General features: G+C 40.2%; 1 protein-coding gene across 1 annotated transcript; it reads right to left on the reverse strand.

The window, feature by feature from the left end:
• Window positions 1-7,566: 7,566 nt before the first annotated feature.
• Window positions 7,567-8,905, reverse strand: lbx1b (ladybird homeobox 1b). Its single transcript, XM_053419301.1, has 2 exons — window positions 8,578-8,905; window positions 7,567-8,054 (listed from the first exon to the last, which is right to left on the reverse strand). Exons 1-2 carry the CDS (start codon window positions 8,903-8,905, stop codon window positions 7,567-7,569), a joined length of 816 nt encoding a protein of 271 aa, XP_053275276.1.
• Window positions 8,906-14,810: the final 5,905 nt, after the last annotated feature.

Here is a 14,810-nt window from a genome sequence, read left to right on the forward strand (position 1 = left end):
CGTCACGTCCGCGACGGCGCTTGGACATGATGCTGCGCAGCACCGCGCAACTGCAGAAAGAGATGTCCACAAGTGTGCTATGACCAGCGTAGGTCTGCAACTTTTTAAAGTTCAGCTATACACAAACATAGAAAAGCTCACATAGATCCCACCCGTCCAGACAGAGACAGTGTGAATGTTCAAACACATCAAAGGGGACATTTAGATCAGAAATGGGTAAGACAATCTAACACATACACAACAAGGGGCTAGGGACACAATAAAACAGTTGACATTTATCCTTATAAAACATATTTGCTGCACATCTGGGAAATCTCTCAAGTGATGAGCAAAATGCTTTTAAAGTCATTCATAAACTATTCAAAAGAGGGCTTGGAAGTTTCCTACAATATGATATGATACATTTTCATTATAGATAGATCGATAGATGGATACTTTATTAATCCCATGGGAAATTCAGATCATCCAGTAGCTTGTACACTTAACACATCACTGATAGATCACATACGAAGAACATATTTACAGACACAGGAATGGAATGCAATGATGTGATTGTGTCAGTGTCCAGTAGGAAAGTGTTCTTGTGCTGCTGGAGTGGATAGAACAATAAAATATAAAATGTATATATACATAAAAACAGCAGAAAAATATAAATATATAAATATATAAGAATATGTAGTGGTAAAGTATGTGCATGGGGCTAGTATATCCAGTGAAGGGATTGGAAAGTACAATAAAATATAAAATGTATATATATAAAAACAGCAGAGAAATACATATATATATAAATATCTAAATATATAAGAATATGTAGTGGTAAAGTCTGTGCATGGGGCTAGTATAGCCAATAAAGGGATGGACAGTGGGTTGGTATATAATAATGAGATGAGATGAGAAAATGAGTTTAGATGATCCAAATAGATAAGAATATGGGAAATGTCAGAGGTCAGGTTTTAGTTTACTTCAAGGGACAATTTGTAATATTGAGCCAAAATTTATTAGAAGCAGGACTTAAAAAAAATAAAAATAAAACAGGTTTCTCAGGTTTCGTCCCCGTCTCAATACAAGGCACAAGGGTCCACTTCAAAATTAAACCCTTTTTAAGAAATTTGGCCGCTGGTTAAACCTTGTGAATTGTTTTAAAGGGGGTCTGCTCCACCTCTAGGGAAGTCTGAAACCATGACTCTGCCACACAGGTTAGTTTCCCACCACAGTAATGCTGTTTTCTGGGTAAATGGGTAAGTAAATATAAAACACTTGCATCTCTCAGTTGTCTGTAAATACATGAACACAAACAACCTAAATCTGCCTTTATCCACAATACATCTGACAGCTACAGTCACTGGTTACTCTAAAGATGATGTTTAAACCATAGTCAAGCTTGACTATCTTATATATTATCAAAAAAAACATCCTGAAGGGTTGATTTGTAAATAGTTGTATTTATCCATGAGGAACTTCATTAGAGCATCAGTGCATATCATCCACATATAATGCAACTACATACCACATTATGACATCCAAAAACAAACCAACAGTGGGAAGCACAGTTGATAAATGTAATTGTAGGAAAAAGACAATAAATTGTGTCAAAATGAAGAGTCAACATAAAAGATCAGACATTAATGAGTCTTATTGATGTCGGCACAAAGCTGGACTCTGATATAGTCCTGGCTGTGAGTGAGCTGCATCTCTGGCCACAGGGTAAGCGACTGTATTGGCTGTGTAATGTGTCTGTGTGGTCTGAGGCTATTTGCACTGCTTTTATCCGATGGTACTTTTGCATTAGCAGTAGGCTGAGAATCCAATATTACATATTATAACTTAGCTAACCCATCCTGCATTTAACTTAAATAAGTTAAGTGACATTCTGACAGCATGACTTGAGGGAAAGTTAAAGATCAATACACTGTCATTATTTTATTCGGCACTGTAAGATAGTACACTTAAAGTGATTCCTGCAATATGCTCGGACTCCCTCATGCATTCATCCCAGCAGCCAGTGGCACAGTGTGTGTGTATGTGTGTGTGTGTGTGTGTGTGTGTGTGCGCGTGTGTGTGTGTGTGTGTGTGTGTGTGTGTGTGTGTGCGTGTGTTAGAGGGTGTGTTCAGTGCGGTCTGGTAGTGAGTGTGTGCAGGAGGTGTCATGCTGGTGTCTGAATGTTCCGGACAGTAGACCTAATGCAGTGCTGCACAGTATGGGTGAAAACTGACTCCAGGGGACAATGATTCTATGATTGTCCTGAAAATGGCATTATTAGCTCTGATGACATTTCTGCTGTGAGACAGATCTTCCTGCTACACTACAGGTTGTATGATGGCATAAGAATTGAATTCTCGAGCAAACCCAAATTAATTCCCAATTATTTCATGGACTTTCAAAACAAAACAAAGAGTATTTTTCTTTCTTGACAATGTAGGCAGCCAAATTTGTCAACACATGACACAGACTTCAGAGGCATTTTTTCATTATTCTATATTAACTTCTTTTTCTCTTTATAGATTACCTTACATCAAGATACACCACTTGCACAAGGTACCTAATCGGGTGATACTGATGAAGCAAATAAAGTAATTTAATACTTTATTATTCAAGTAAATATTCAACATTTACTTAAATATTCAATATTCAGGTGAAATAATATTAGATATTATTCCTTTTGCAAAACACACTGAAACACACGCACATTCGCACGCGCGCGCGCACACACACGCACGCAGGCACGCACACATACACATCATGGCTGATTAACTGCTCAGCGTGGTGGAGTTCACTGTCAGCTAGTCACCAGTAGGTGTCTCTGTTTGCCTCTGCTCAGACTGGAGTGTCAGCTTCAGGCCTTCATCTGCACCTTCTTGTTCTTCTCCCACTTCTCTCCTGTATTTTTCACTTCATGTCTCAGTCTGAACATTGACACTTTTCTTATAACCCGTGTAATTTGGTTTGACTCATGATTTAAATAATGAATCTATTAGATGTGGATGTGCTTATTGATGGCGATGCAACTTGTGTTAATTTGCTGTCATTTTATTTTTGAAATCAACTTATTATTTATTATGTGAGTGTGTGTTTTGCTCAAATTAAGTTGTCCATCATTTCTATTAAGCCTACTTTACCTTATGTTACTTGAAACCTGGATTTATCCATAATGGTGTTTTATTTAAACATATGTATAGGCTGCTAAGGATTTGCAGAATTTTCTTTTACTATGTAGCGTTTCTTTGAAATCTCGATTCACATCTCTGCTGAAAAATACTGAGTTAATGGTGCAATATTGACAATATTTCTTTTAAACCTTAACCAGCATCAGCCCAGCAGAGCTTATCATGAGCCAGCTACAGCAAATATTACAAGAATCATTTAGTGAGTCATTAAATAATTCAGTGTAAGATGGAATGCTTTGGACATTTCATATTGTGTCTACTGTGCCCTCATCAGCCGCTTGTTTGCCTTGCGACTCCTCACGGTGTGAATTGGAAGCTGTTTTAACGTTTGTTAAAGCATTATTTTCTCTATTCTGCTGCATCTCTTTAATATTTATCGTTTCACAAACTTAGATCCATGAGACCTGCTGTCTGAGACTGAGGCAGATTCACTTCCACCGCCATTAGCTGCCATTCTGTGATTTGTTTTTTATGGATTTTTCCTACAGAACAGTGCAGAAATGTACAGAATACACAAGACAATCTGCATCTCTTTCTCTTTTTTCTGTCACTCACACTTGTTTATTTATGAGACACAGGCTCATAGGTTATTTGTTGTTTGGTTGCAATCATGTTAATCTCTCAAAAAAATATTTTGCAACAAAATTAAAGGAAGCAATTTAGTCCAAATAACCAGGCGGTGTCTGAGTGTTTTAATCTGGTGGGCATGCAGCAGCAGAAGTAGAGAAAACCATGTTCATGTATATATATTTACTGATTTTCCTGGTATATGATTTCAAGCCTCATCCCCAAAAAATAATCACATAGCCTGGATTATTTGAATGATCAATTAGAATTTGATTAATATGCAAATTTGCGAACAAACTGTTCCATTTGAGCCTTCAGCGCAGCCTAATTAATCAACAGTTAAAGGAAATTAATACATACATCAATTCTGTCAGGAACATGCTTAGTTCAATCGCCCGTAAAATTGAAGTTTGAAGTATTAACTGGCTCCACAGGAAGGCTATGATTAAAACTCTACAATTCAGCTCTATTTAGATATATAGAGTGATTTAACTGCAGGCAGATATAAAGTCATTTACAGATCTCCTTTTTATACTTATTCAATAATAATAATGGTAGTAATAATAATAATAATTTTAAATTGAGGGACTGTTTGAGGGCCATGGATACACAGTGTTCTCACATTTTCTGTAAGGCTTGAGCTAATTCATCTTTTATAATGTTTAAATACTGTCACTCCATGAGTGTCTGAAGGACCAGTGTCTTAATTTACACTTTGCACCTGAGACGTTACCACAAGGTGCAAATAATAAAAGTGAGAGAGGGAGAGAGGGAGTATAAAAAGGGGAGGGGAAGAGATGAAAAGAGAGGGCTGTACTATTGTTTCAGTAGGGACTCATGCATCAAACTTCAATTTTCCGCACGATTGAAGTAGTGATTTTTTCCATCTTGAAGTGAAATACTGAAATACACTTAAGACCTCCAGATTAATTACCACGAAGTGGTCCCTCAGACTGTAGTATTACTTATCGCTGGGCCCGCCTGACAAGCCCTCATAAAATAAGCAAGTGGAATCCATAAACTTAGCCTGCCTTAACACTCTCTCCCTTCATAAATATGCTTGATTCAGAATGGAGTGCAGAGCACATACACACACAAACACACGCGCACACACATACACATACACACATACAGAGAGAGTGTGAGTTGGAATATCTAATATATGAATCAAAGAGTCACTTTTTTGTTTGGATGTCGCTTTAGAATAAAGGTTTACGGGTGATATTTGGCCTAATAAGTGTTTTATAACGTGTCTTACTATACAGTATTTATCACCAATGTTAATTTCTACAGCAACCACATTTATATATTATTTCAATGGATATACTATTTATATTATTACAGAGGCTGCATTTATGGTGCCCACAGCAGGTGTTAGAGTAGGCAAACACAAATACATTATAAAGGCTATACTTCTTATAAGTGCTATGTGAGGGATTCAAGCAAAGTTATGATTTTTTATTTTAAGTATATATTGTTTAAATACTTTTAATTGATATCCTAAATAAATATATAAATAGAGAGACTGATTTATATAATTTACAATAGTTGTCAGTTGTATTATAGGAATTTAAAGTTCTTCACATCATTCTCAAGGATAAAAAAAGTAAAAAACAAAGAGCAAACAGAGTGAAAGAGCTGGGAAGAAGACAGCTCCACTTATCGTTAGTGTTAACAAAGAGGGTTAAACGGGAGGCTGCCTTTTGAATTCCTCTTCTGGACACTCTCTCTTTCTCACATCACCATGTTTTCAGCTTCATTAAACTCCTTAAAGACAAAAGGAATAAAGAGGCAGGCGAAGAAGGAAAAAAGATGAGGGAAAAAACGAACAAAAGAGCTCCCTAACCAGACTTTGGCATAAATGTCACAGTCCAAACTCTTTATGGCTCCCTACTTAACATTAAGAACACTCTCAACAAAAATGCATTTCTTGTTTAGAAAACGTTTCTTGGACAGAAGTCAAACATATTATTCCGCCGCTAAAAAGCGGAGGAACACAGGCGGCTCACACAAAAAAGGGCACTTTCATTGTAATTCATTGACTTGTTCAAAACGCCAGGCGAAGAAAGGGGGCTAGACATTAATAGCCGCAGATGCCCTCATGAAGGGAGGGTCTATATGGCCTTTGTTCGCGCCCAGTTAAACAGTTTAAAAGGAGGGTTAACTCAATCCATCAAATTGTCTGAAATTGTGAGGAAATTTCAAAAACCATATGGCCTCCAAACGTTTGCGTCCTTTCTGTGCGGTGGGACACACTTGTCTCAGTATTGCTGCCTGCGGGGGACCGGCCCTGCGCCTTTGTGGCCCGTCCCATCAGGGAACTGCTGCTCATTTGTCCCCACTTTTCATGCTTTACGCACGAAATTACGGCCCAGTCCCGCAGAACAAAAACAGGGCTCAATAAAGGCCCGGAGAAAACTGGCCCAAAACTTTGTGTTTTTTTGTGGCATCCTCCTCTTTTTTTCTCTCTCCCCCCCGGCACCAGATTTGTGTTTCTCACATAAATTTTTGCCACGAATGGAGAAACACGTCTGAGGGTCAAGAAGCCACGATACGCATTTAGGCTGCTGAAAGGGGACGTGAGATTCAAGCCACAAAATGTTTAGAGCATCATAGTAGAAAAGGATACAAAAGGGACAAAATAGTTGAGGATAATAACTCTAAATGGGCCGATTTTCATGGGCTTACACGCCCAGATTTGGCAAAGAGAGCGTGTTACTAAATGATTTTTGTCTCCAATAGAAACGACAACAAAAAAAACTCTAGGCTTTTATATCCACAAAAAATAAAAAAGAAACCCCGATGTTAATTCAAGAATTGCAACATAAAAGAAATATTCAGAAAAGCCATTTTATTCCCATAGTAGCCTATATACATTACAGTCTGTGCATTGGTTTTTCAAATAATGTCCTGAATTTAGAAAGGCACTTACAGGTGTACAAAACATAACAAATTTAGGCTATAACTGTAAATCTATTGTATCCAAACAATAAATCTGAAAGTAGCCTACAGCTCGTCAAAATCACCGCAGTGTTCTCTGGTGTTGTTCTGTCGCCATCGCTGGAGCATTTTCCCCAGAATCAAAACGCACAAAAAAAGCATGTGAACGTCCGAGTTGGCCTTTTTCACGTTCAGCATCATCATCATCATGCACTGCAGCAGCGGGGACCACTAATATATGAACTGAAGGCAGGTGATGATGAAGAGGAGGAGGAGGAAGAGGAGCCGGCAGTGACAGAAGTGACTCAATGGCGACTTGGCTCACGGTAAAAAGACAAAAAGCGTTTAAATAAAAAAAAATATAATATTATAAAGTCAAAAATAAATAGATAATGATCACAAATCAAATCATGCATTTACATGCAAAATAATGGGAAACTGGAGCACTTTGAGTGTGTGTGTGTGTGTGTGTGTGTGTGTGTGTGTGTGTGTGTGTCACAGGCCTTTAGGAAAGCAATGGAACAGGTGTGTGCGCGTGTAAATGTTTGTGTGCGTGTGTGTGCGTGTGTGTTTGTTTGTGTGTGTGTTGGCCTGTAGTGTACAAAAATAATAAGTTACTCATGTCATGTTCGACCATATTGCTCTGATTGCATGGAGTAACAGTTCGCGTATGGATACACTGTAAAATACCACTGCATATTTCTGGGTCAGTGTTCATGCTTCACTATGAATAGGTCTATCTGTGCCGATATAAAAATCATTACATTTTGGTACACGTTCTGAGATATGGTATACAATATAAGCAGTAAGTTACAAGTCCTCGGTGGGATTTTCTTTTTTCTCTCTATCGTCTCTGAGTGTTTGTTCTCGCCTCCTCGGCCCCACGCTGCGCCATCAGTCATCCACATCAATCTCCACGTCCTCGTCCTCTGAGCACTCTTTACTCGTTGTGTGGTCTGAGAACGGAGACAGCGGCGACGTCCGCAGTTTCTGGGCGAGCCCGTGGTCCCGCTTGCCTCCCCGCGCCGGGGACGCGGGGCGCGGGTGGCCCAGCGTGCCGTTGGCGCATTTCTCCAGGTCCGCCAGCTTGGCGAGCTTTTCCAAGGGGACCTGGCCTACGGCCTTGGCCGACTCCACGTCGGCCTTCATCTCTTCCAGGTCCCGTTTTAGCTTGGCTCTGCGGTTCTGAAACCACGTGATGACCTGCGCGTTTGTCAGGCCGAGCTGCTGCGCGATCTGGTCCCGGTCGGCTGGGGACAGGTACTTCTGGTACAGGAAGCGCTTCTCCAGCTCGTAGATCTGGTGATTGGTGAACGCCGTCCGGGACTTCCGACGCTTCTTCGGGGTGGTCCTCTGGCCGAACAGAGTCATCCCGTCCCGGCCTGTAAGGGTGGAGAGGAGGCTGAGTTAAAAAAAAACACTGAAATATGCAGGTGCTCGGTTTTTTTATCCGCACCGCTGCAGTGCGTGCGTAAAAGTGATCACATCGCAAAAATAACAGTGGCAGTGATGTGTGAATCACTAAAACCTTTAAGCCCTTATGGGAACAGGTAATTACAGGAATATTACACAGACACCACTGGGAAATATTGAGCAGCAGACACATGAGGCCTTAATATATTAAAGAAAAGCTGTGGCGATTTATTTCGATGAAGAACAAAATTACCACGGCTTTGTTCGATGAGACATTTTAAGAAGATAAGTATGCATTAATTAACGCAACAGAAAAAAAAGTACTGTTGTTTTGAGAAAGCCAATTTAATGACTATGAAATGCAATATAATTTAAATTTGTCCAGTGCAGGCCTGTGCGTAATTTAAAGAATAAAGGAAAAAATGCATTGCATGATACAACGTTTCCAAAATGTATTTGTGATGCGGTGACTCAGTGCGGATGGATCTTTACCTTCCGCCGCCTGCAGCACGCTGACTTCCAGCCCCTTGAAGGTCTTGCTGGCCAGCTCCTCCAGCGCGGAGAGCGGGGAGGTCTGGTTGAGCAGAGCGCGGCTGGACAGGGGGATGCTGGACGGACGGTGCTTCTCGGAGGACGAGATGAGGTGCGCCGTGCCGCAGATCGTGTAGCTGCGCTTCACGGACGGCTTGTTCAGGATGTCCTCGATGCTGAAGGGGGTGAGCGGCTTGTTGGAGTTGGCAGGAGGCGGCAAGTGGTCCAGCGGACTTCGCCTCCTGTTCTCCACTGCATCACATTTGGCCACCTCTTTGGATGTCATCATTGGTTTGCGCGCAGAGTTCACGCAGGACTTCGTTGCGATATTACCACAAAAAACCAAGGGAGGAAAGTCACATAACACTTAGGGAGGTTCGAAGAAAATAAAAAATAAAGATGCAGAGGGGAGAAGAAAAGAAAATCTTATTCCAAAATGTGGGGGGTTGCCTGCAAAGTGTCGATCCTCGGGAGCAGCGGGTCCGCAGGAGTGAGATGCCTCCCTGAAAATGGCGAGGTCCACAAGAGTTGACGATTACTAACAAGTTATCGTCGATTGGTAGGTAATCAATTATCTCCAGTGGCACTTTCGCCCTCTTCCCTTTCACTCTTTGACTATGTTGCAGTCCAGTGCAGGGCTTTTTGCGACTGGGGGTGTCCCATTAATTAGGACGCATGGCTGGAAGGAGGAGGAGCCCGGCGGAATTATAATGCTTTGTGCTCTTATCATCTTTGGTCTAATTTAGTCGTGTGGTGAGACACCAGAATAGGTATATGGGGTAAATGAGGGGAAGCAGAGAGAGAGAGAAAAGGAGAGAGAGAGAGGGAGAGAGAGAGAGAAAGAGAGAGGGATGAGGAGGGGAGAGAAATCACAATCCGTAGCCTACTTAAGCGTTTTTACGCGTAAAACTTCCAGTTTCAGTCCAGCAGCATGCAGGGGTTTCTAGGCTTTTATTTAAAAAGTATATGGATTATCCGGATTTGATTCGAAAGAAAAAAAAAAAACGATAAGTCCTCTCAGGGGTTTGCTGTAGGTGTCGCAGCCATAGTCAGAAGGATATTTTCTCTCGACCCAAAGCGTGGATGATCCTTTGTTTTGTAAAGGTAATGTAAGAGCTGGGCCATATATCACCTCTGACGATACCTCCTCTGGGGCGGGAGAGAAGGAGCACCATGCATCCCTCTCAGCAACGCCAGAGCTCGGTCATAACTCAGGCGAAAGGGGCCGCTTTTATATCATCCGAGAAATAGTTCATCTCCTCTCAAATTTCCCCGCGTCCTCCAGGTTTGACATGATGGCTTTATCTGGGTGCTGCTCTCTAAACGCCACCACGGGCTGTTTGCATAAGAAAAACTATCGTTGCAGTGGAGGATAAAAAACATTGGCATTTTTTCACATCGAAATTGTGTTCTTTTTCTTATGCAAAGAAATGTAAATTATTGTTTTTTTTTATTTAAAGACATTGCGGTTTTTATTTAATGCCTTTTATTTTATTTTTGTTAAAGGGAACTTTTGTGTTTTTAAAAACTATAGTACATTATTATTTTAATTATTATGTTACTGGTGTCCTTTGTTGTTGTTTTCAAATATATAAAATAATGTTAATAATAACGATCATAATATTTAACAATATAAATGTTTTGCTTCATATTTATGCCAGATTAAAATGCTGTAAGTGAATAGTGTTTTGTTATAATAGTATTACGTCACTGATGACCAGTGGAAAGAAAACATCAACATGATAATGATGATAAATGCAAATTCGCATTTTTGGCCGATTTGTTATTTCAATGTTTCCAGTATATACTTTTTTATTAAAGGATAACATGATTTTATTTGATAAGCCTGCGTCTCTACACTGCAAATGAGGTAATTTAACAGCATACGTTTCCTACAGGGTTCAGTTTCTCACGGTGATGAAAGTATAGGACTGAAAACACAACGGAAAAATGAGGAAGTTATTTTAATTTGCTCTGATCTTTTGACAGAAGAGAAACAACAATGGTACTTTCATCTGAACCAAACTTAATTTCATTTAATTAGAAATTTTCGTTTTTTTTATGACAATAAGAAAGAAAGAGGCAAAGATTAAGATTCGATTTCTAACTGCTTCCATCTCCAGTTTATTTGGTCATGGTTATGAAAGTAAAATAGCAGCCAGGCACTTTAAAGCACATGTTTTATTTGCTGCAGGTGGGGGGGTGCTGGATCTGATTTCAGGAGCAGAGGTGATCATTTGATTTTGGCTGAAATTCAAACCTCCTGCATGTTCCTGTCACGCTTTTTTTTTTACTTCCCCACTCAAAATCTGTTCATCTACTCTAATGACACAACTCTGAGCTGCAGCAATTAGAAACAAGCAGAGGTGTCCTGCCCCAAACTATTCATGAGGCTACTTTTAAACTTTAATGGTTGACTAAAGACTTTATTAACATCACACAAATTTAGATTCATTAAAATGGTATGAATGTTTGAATGGTAATTTAGCTATAGACCTTGTATACACTGAATATTAACAGATATTGTGCTTAATCGTTTACAACTTAACACATTTATCACACAGCTGGTGATTAGGAATGTGTATTCACAACAAAAAAAATGAAATGTCAATTAGTATATGATGATGTTTACTATTATATTTTGGAGTTAGCCTTTTCCAATGAACAAAACCATAAAACATGATACGGGTTGATCCAATGGGGGAAAATTTGACGTCACTTGACTTCAGAGGAGTGGGTTTGCAGCAGGCCGAGCCGTGGAGGATCGTGGTGTTCAGTGCTGCACCGGCCTGTTTATTAAAGACAGATATTTGGAGTGGTGTGTCTGTTGTGCCAAGGTCAACGACACGACCGGCCTCTCTGCTCTCCTTCGGCCAGAGGACTTAATCTCTTAAGCTACTAGACTGTGCAGGGGTACGTGCCCTGGCAGGGGACAGCACACACCACAACACCGATAGGCCCGCTCATACTCAGCTGCTATTCTTTTACCATCTAATATGTCTAATGAATACATGTATAAAAGAGGATTAGTTGATTTTTATTCCCTTGGAAGATTTAACGGCTGTTTTTGATGGATTTATCTCCTTAATAAACCCTAAAACAATCTCTGGAATAATATAATCCAGCAGTGTCAGTTTAATGTATCTACTATGTCCTGTAATCTGCCTCTCATTGAACATTAATAAATGCATTCACACAACACAAACACCTCTTTGTTTCCCAACCAGGTGTTGATTTAGGCCTTTTCACACTGCACTGTGTTAGCTTAAAGTGCCATCCTGCAGTATGTGTTAGTGACCTCATGCCGGACAGCGCTCACATGCAGGCTTAGACTGTGATTAGACAGCTGCAGGGGAAACTATCCACATAGTAGCCATTTTGTGAGACCCCAAAGATGGGTGTCACCTCTCCCATCTCCCAAAGGCCTGCCTGTTATCTCACATGACACCAGATATAGATACAGCGAGAGGGAGAGGGAGGGATGGCCTGGCTTGCATGTCTCTCTCTCTCTGTTTAAATGGTGTACTGTATAAATCACACGTCATTACCAGAGGTCACTGGCTGAGGCACGCCATTGGACGGTTTCGTACAGCCAGGGCCAGTCTGGTTGGAGGAGAGTGGATTTATTTGGCGGTGGGATCTCTGGCAGCCATATTTTATGTGTCTAGAGATGTAATAACAGGCCTCTGACAAATCCCTGACGGCCCAGCTTCTCCTGCTTGCAGGGCTGTGCCCATAAGCAGCCCCATTATCACTGTGCTGCTCAGCTTACCATTCTTTCCAGGGTGGGGAGGTCTTTGTTGTGACTTTCACGAGTGTCTCGTTATTAAAGGGTCAGTTCACCAAAAATCACAAAAGACCTGCACGTTAACTCCAGCGTCATCGACCCATGCTAAGGTTTGGATTTATTTGGCAACATTTTTAAGATATTCACCTCAGAAACACTACAAATGTTTATTGACTGGAGACTAATTGAGCTGGAGCATAAAAATAACACATTGGGGAGAATATGGCACTTGGAATGAATGTGCAACACAACTTAAATAGGAAATCAGTCTGACAAAACAAGTTCTTCTTCTTGCAAACAATTTTTTTATTCACAAATACAAAAACACCTTGAACAGCATGGTGACTTTGGTAAATATAACTCCCTGTTACTCTCCTAATGTGACCAGGGTCTGAAACATTGTTTTAGACACATAAATGGCTGATTTACATTCTTAATGAACATTTTCAATATTTGTAGCAGGATATACACAAATTCCATTAACCTCGTTTGTAAAGAATGGGAGCAGAAATCTGTAAGATAGAGATTTAAAAAACATAAAATATAACATAAAATATCTGTGATCAAACAAATATCTCTATAAAAGTATATAATATAAATTAATGCAAATATGCTAAAATATATAAATATACTTAAATAGACAATTACACGTCATTTGTATAAAGGCACTATCAGCAAATTACAGTAATATTAAATCAAAATTCATGTATGTTTCAGAATGGACCCTTAAAAAAATGATGTAACGGTATATCATTGTGATGATAACATAATCCTTTCATTGGATTTCTGTTGCAATGTTTTTTTTTTCTATGAAATGCTTCTGTGTCTGCAATATAAAAAATATCAACTGCAGATTTTAAATAAATGTAGTGGGTTGAAACATTTTAAGAAACCAAAAAAAACAAGTTACAAGTTATTAGTACCTGAGTGGATTTGCATACTAGCTTTTAGTCGCTGAAAATCTTTTCACATAGTTTGATTTGGGTGGAATGCCCCTTTAAAAAGGATCCCTTATTCACTCCTGCCTCCTCCAAACTAAACCAGAAAACTTTTTTTTCACAAGTTCTGATTGTAGAAATGAATGAATGAATAAATAAAGGTGGCTCGCTGACTCCTTCAAACACCTCAAACAAGCTGCAGAAGTAAAAATGAACAGGAGAAACTGAGGGGAACCGGCCAGTCAATAAATTACAAATCATGACTTTATGCCCTTGCAGGAAAAAGCAAAAAACAGGTGCACAGTCTGCCAAGAAATACAAGAAGCGCAGAAGTTGCCCCGTGGCGACTGCATAATGCAGAGTTAGTCTCTCCTTAAAGGAACCTCTTTATGGGTCTGAGACTGTAATAATACAAAGTGTACTCCCTACCATGGAAGCTACAGAAAACCAGCCAGTCCAAAAACATTTTGACACCAATGTTTTAATGCAGAGAGGGTGCTGCTGTAGTTTCTTTTTCTTTACACAAACGTCATGAGATCTGTGCCCTGTGTCTCACCTGGTGGGAACAGTTGCTCCTCTCGCACTCCTCTGCCAGCCTGTGACAGACTGGCTTTCACGCCCCTGATCATACTGGTGTGGTTTGGGGCCTGTACGCTTGTAGCTGGCTCGGGATGAACACGGGCGTTCCTAATTTACAGGAAGCACCCTTTGAAACTGCACATATGTGGCCACTGGAAATGAGTCGATTTTGATCATCCTTTCCCAATCTGCTCTCTTCATTTAAAAGCGATCAGTTAAACAGCAGTTTGCACGCGCTCGTATCCTCCCTCCCCCCCCCCCCCCCCCCCCCGCCTCCCTGCGTTAGCCGAATCCCTCCACTGCACTACAGCATCGCTGCCTAGCCAGATAGTGCTTCATTTGAATGTTCTTCCTTTCTCATCTGCACTTCACCATAAAACACAGTAAGCAGTGACGCTGAAGGATTGTGTTATTTGGGCAGGCCAGGGTGGAAAAGATTATTCACCGCCTTCAGTAATAAAAACTGCCAGAGGAGAACTGGGGAGAATTATGACAGCAATCCTTTAGGTTTTGTTTGGGGAGGCTGTTGTGTGTGTATTTTCTTTAATTCTTATTTGATGCAAAGACTTTCAAAGGAGGATGAAGGGGCCTGGAGGTGAACAACAACGGAAAACATAATTTGTCACGTTCAGAGAGCAGCCACATTTCTGTTGATTACTCTTATGTAAAATTATAGATCATAGTGTATTTGTATTACCTGTTACTTACTGTTAAATGCAGCTTGTGATTACCTGCCTAACATTATCCACCCTGTGATCAGCATCACGACATCTGATCATTTCTGACTCCAAAAAGGATGTGTGGTGTCTACTGCCTCTACCCAAATCAGTGCTTATATAATTCAAACATGTATTTAAAATAGGATAAGACCACAGGGCCACTCTAATTAC

Source organism: Pleuronectes platessa, chromosome 3 (assembly GCF_947347685.1).
Source record: "Pleuronectes platessa chromosome 3, fPlePla1.1, whole genome shotgun sequence".
Taxonomy (NCBI): domain Eukaryota; kingdom Metazoa; phylum Chordata; class Actinopteri; order Pleuronectiformes; family Pleuronectidae; genus Pleuronectes; species Pleuronectes platessa.

Excerpts from the sequence above, each read along its gene's own strand:
- lbx1b (XM_053419301.1), bottom strand. The coding sequence starts at position 8,905 with ATGATGACATCCAAAGAGGTGGCCAAATGTGATGCAGTGGAGAACAGG. Across the intron at positions 8,055-8,577 it reads CGTGCTGCAGGCGGCGGAAG|GCCGGGACGGGATGACTCTG; the intron begins GTAAAGATCCAT and ends CCACCCTTACAG.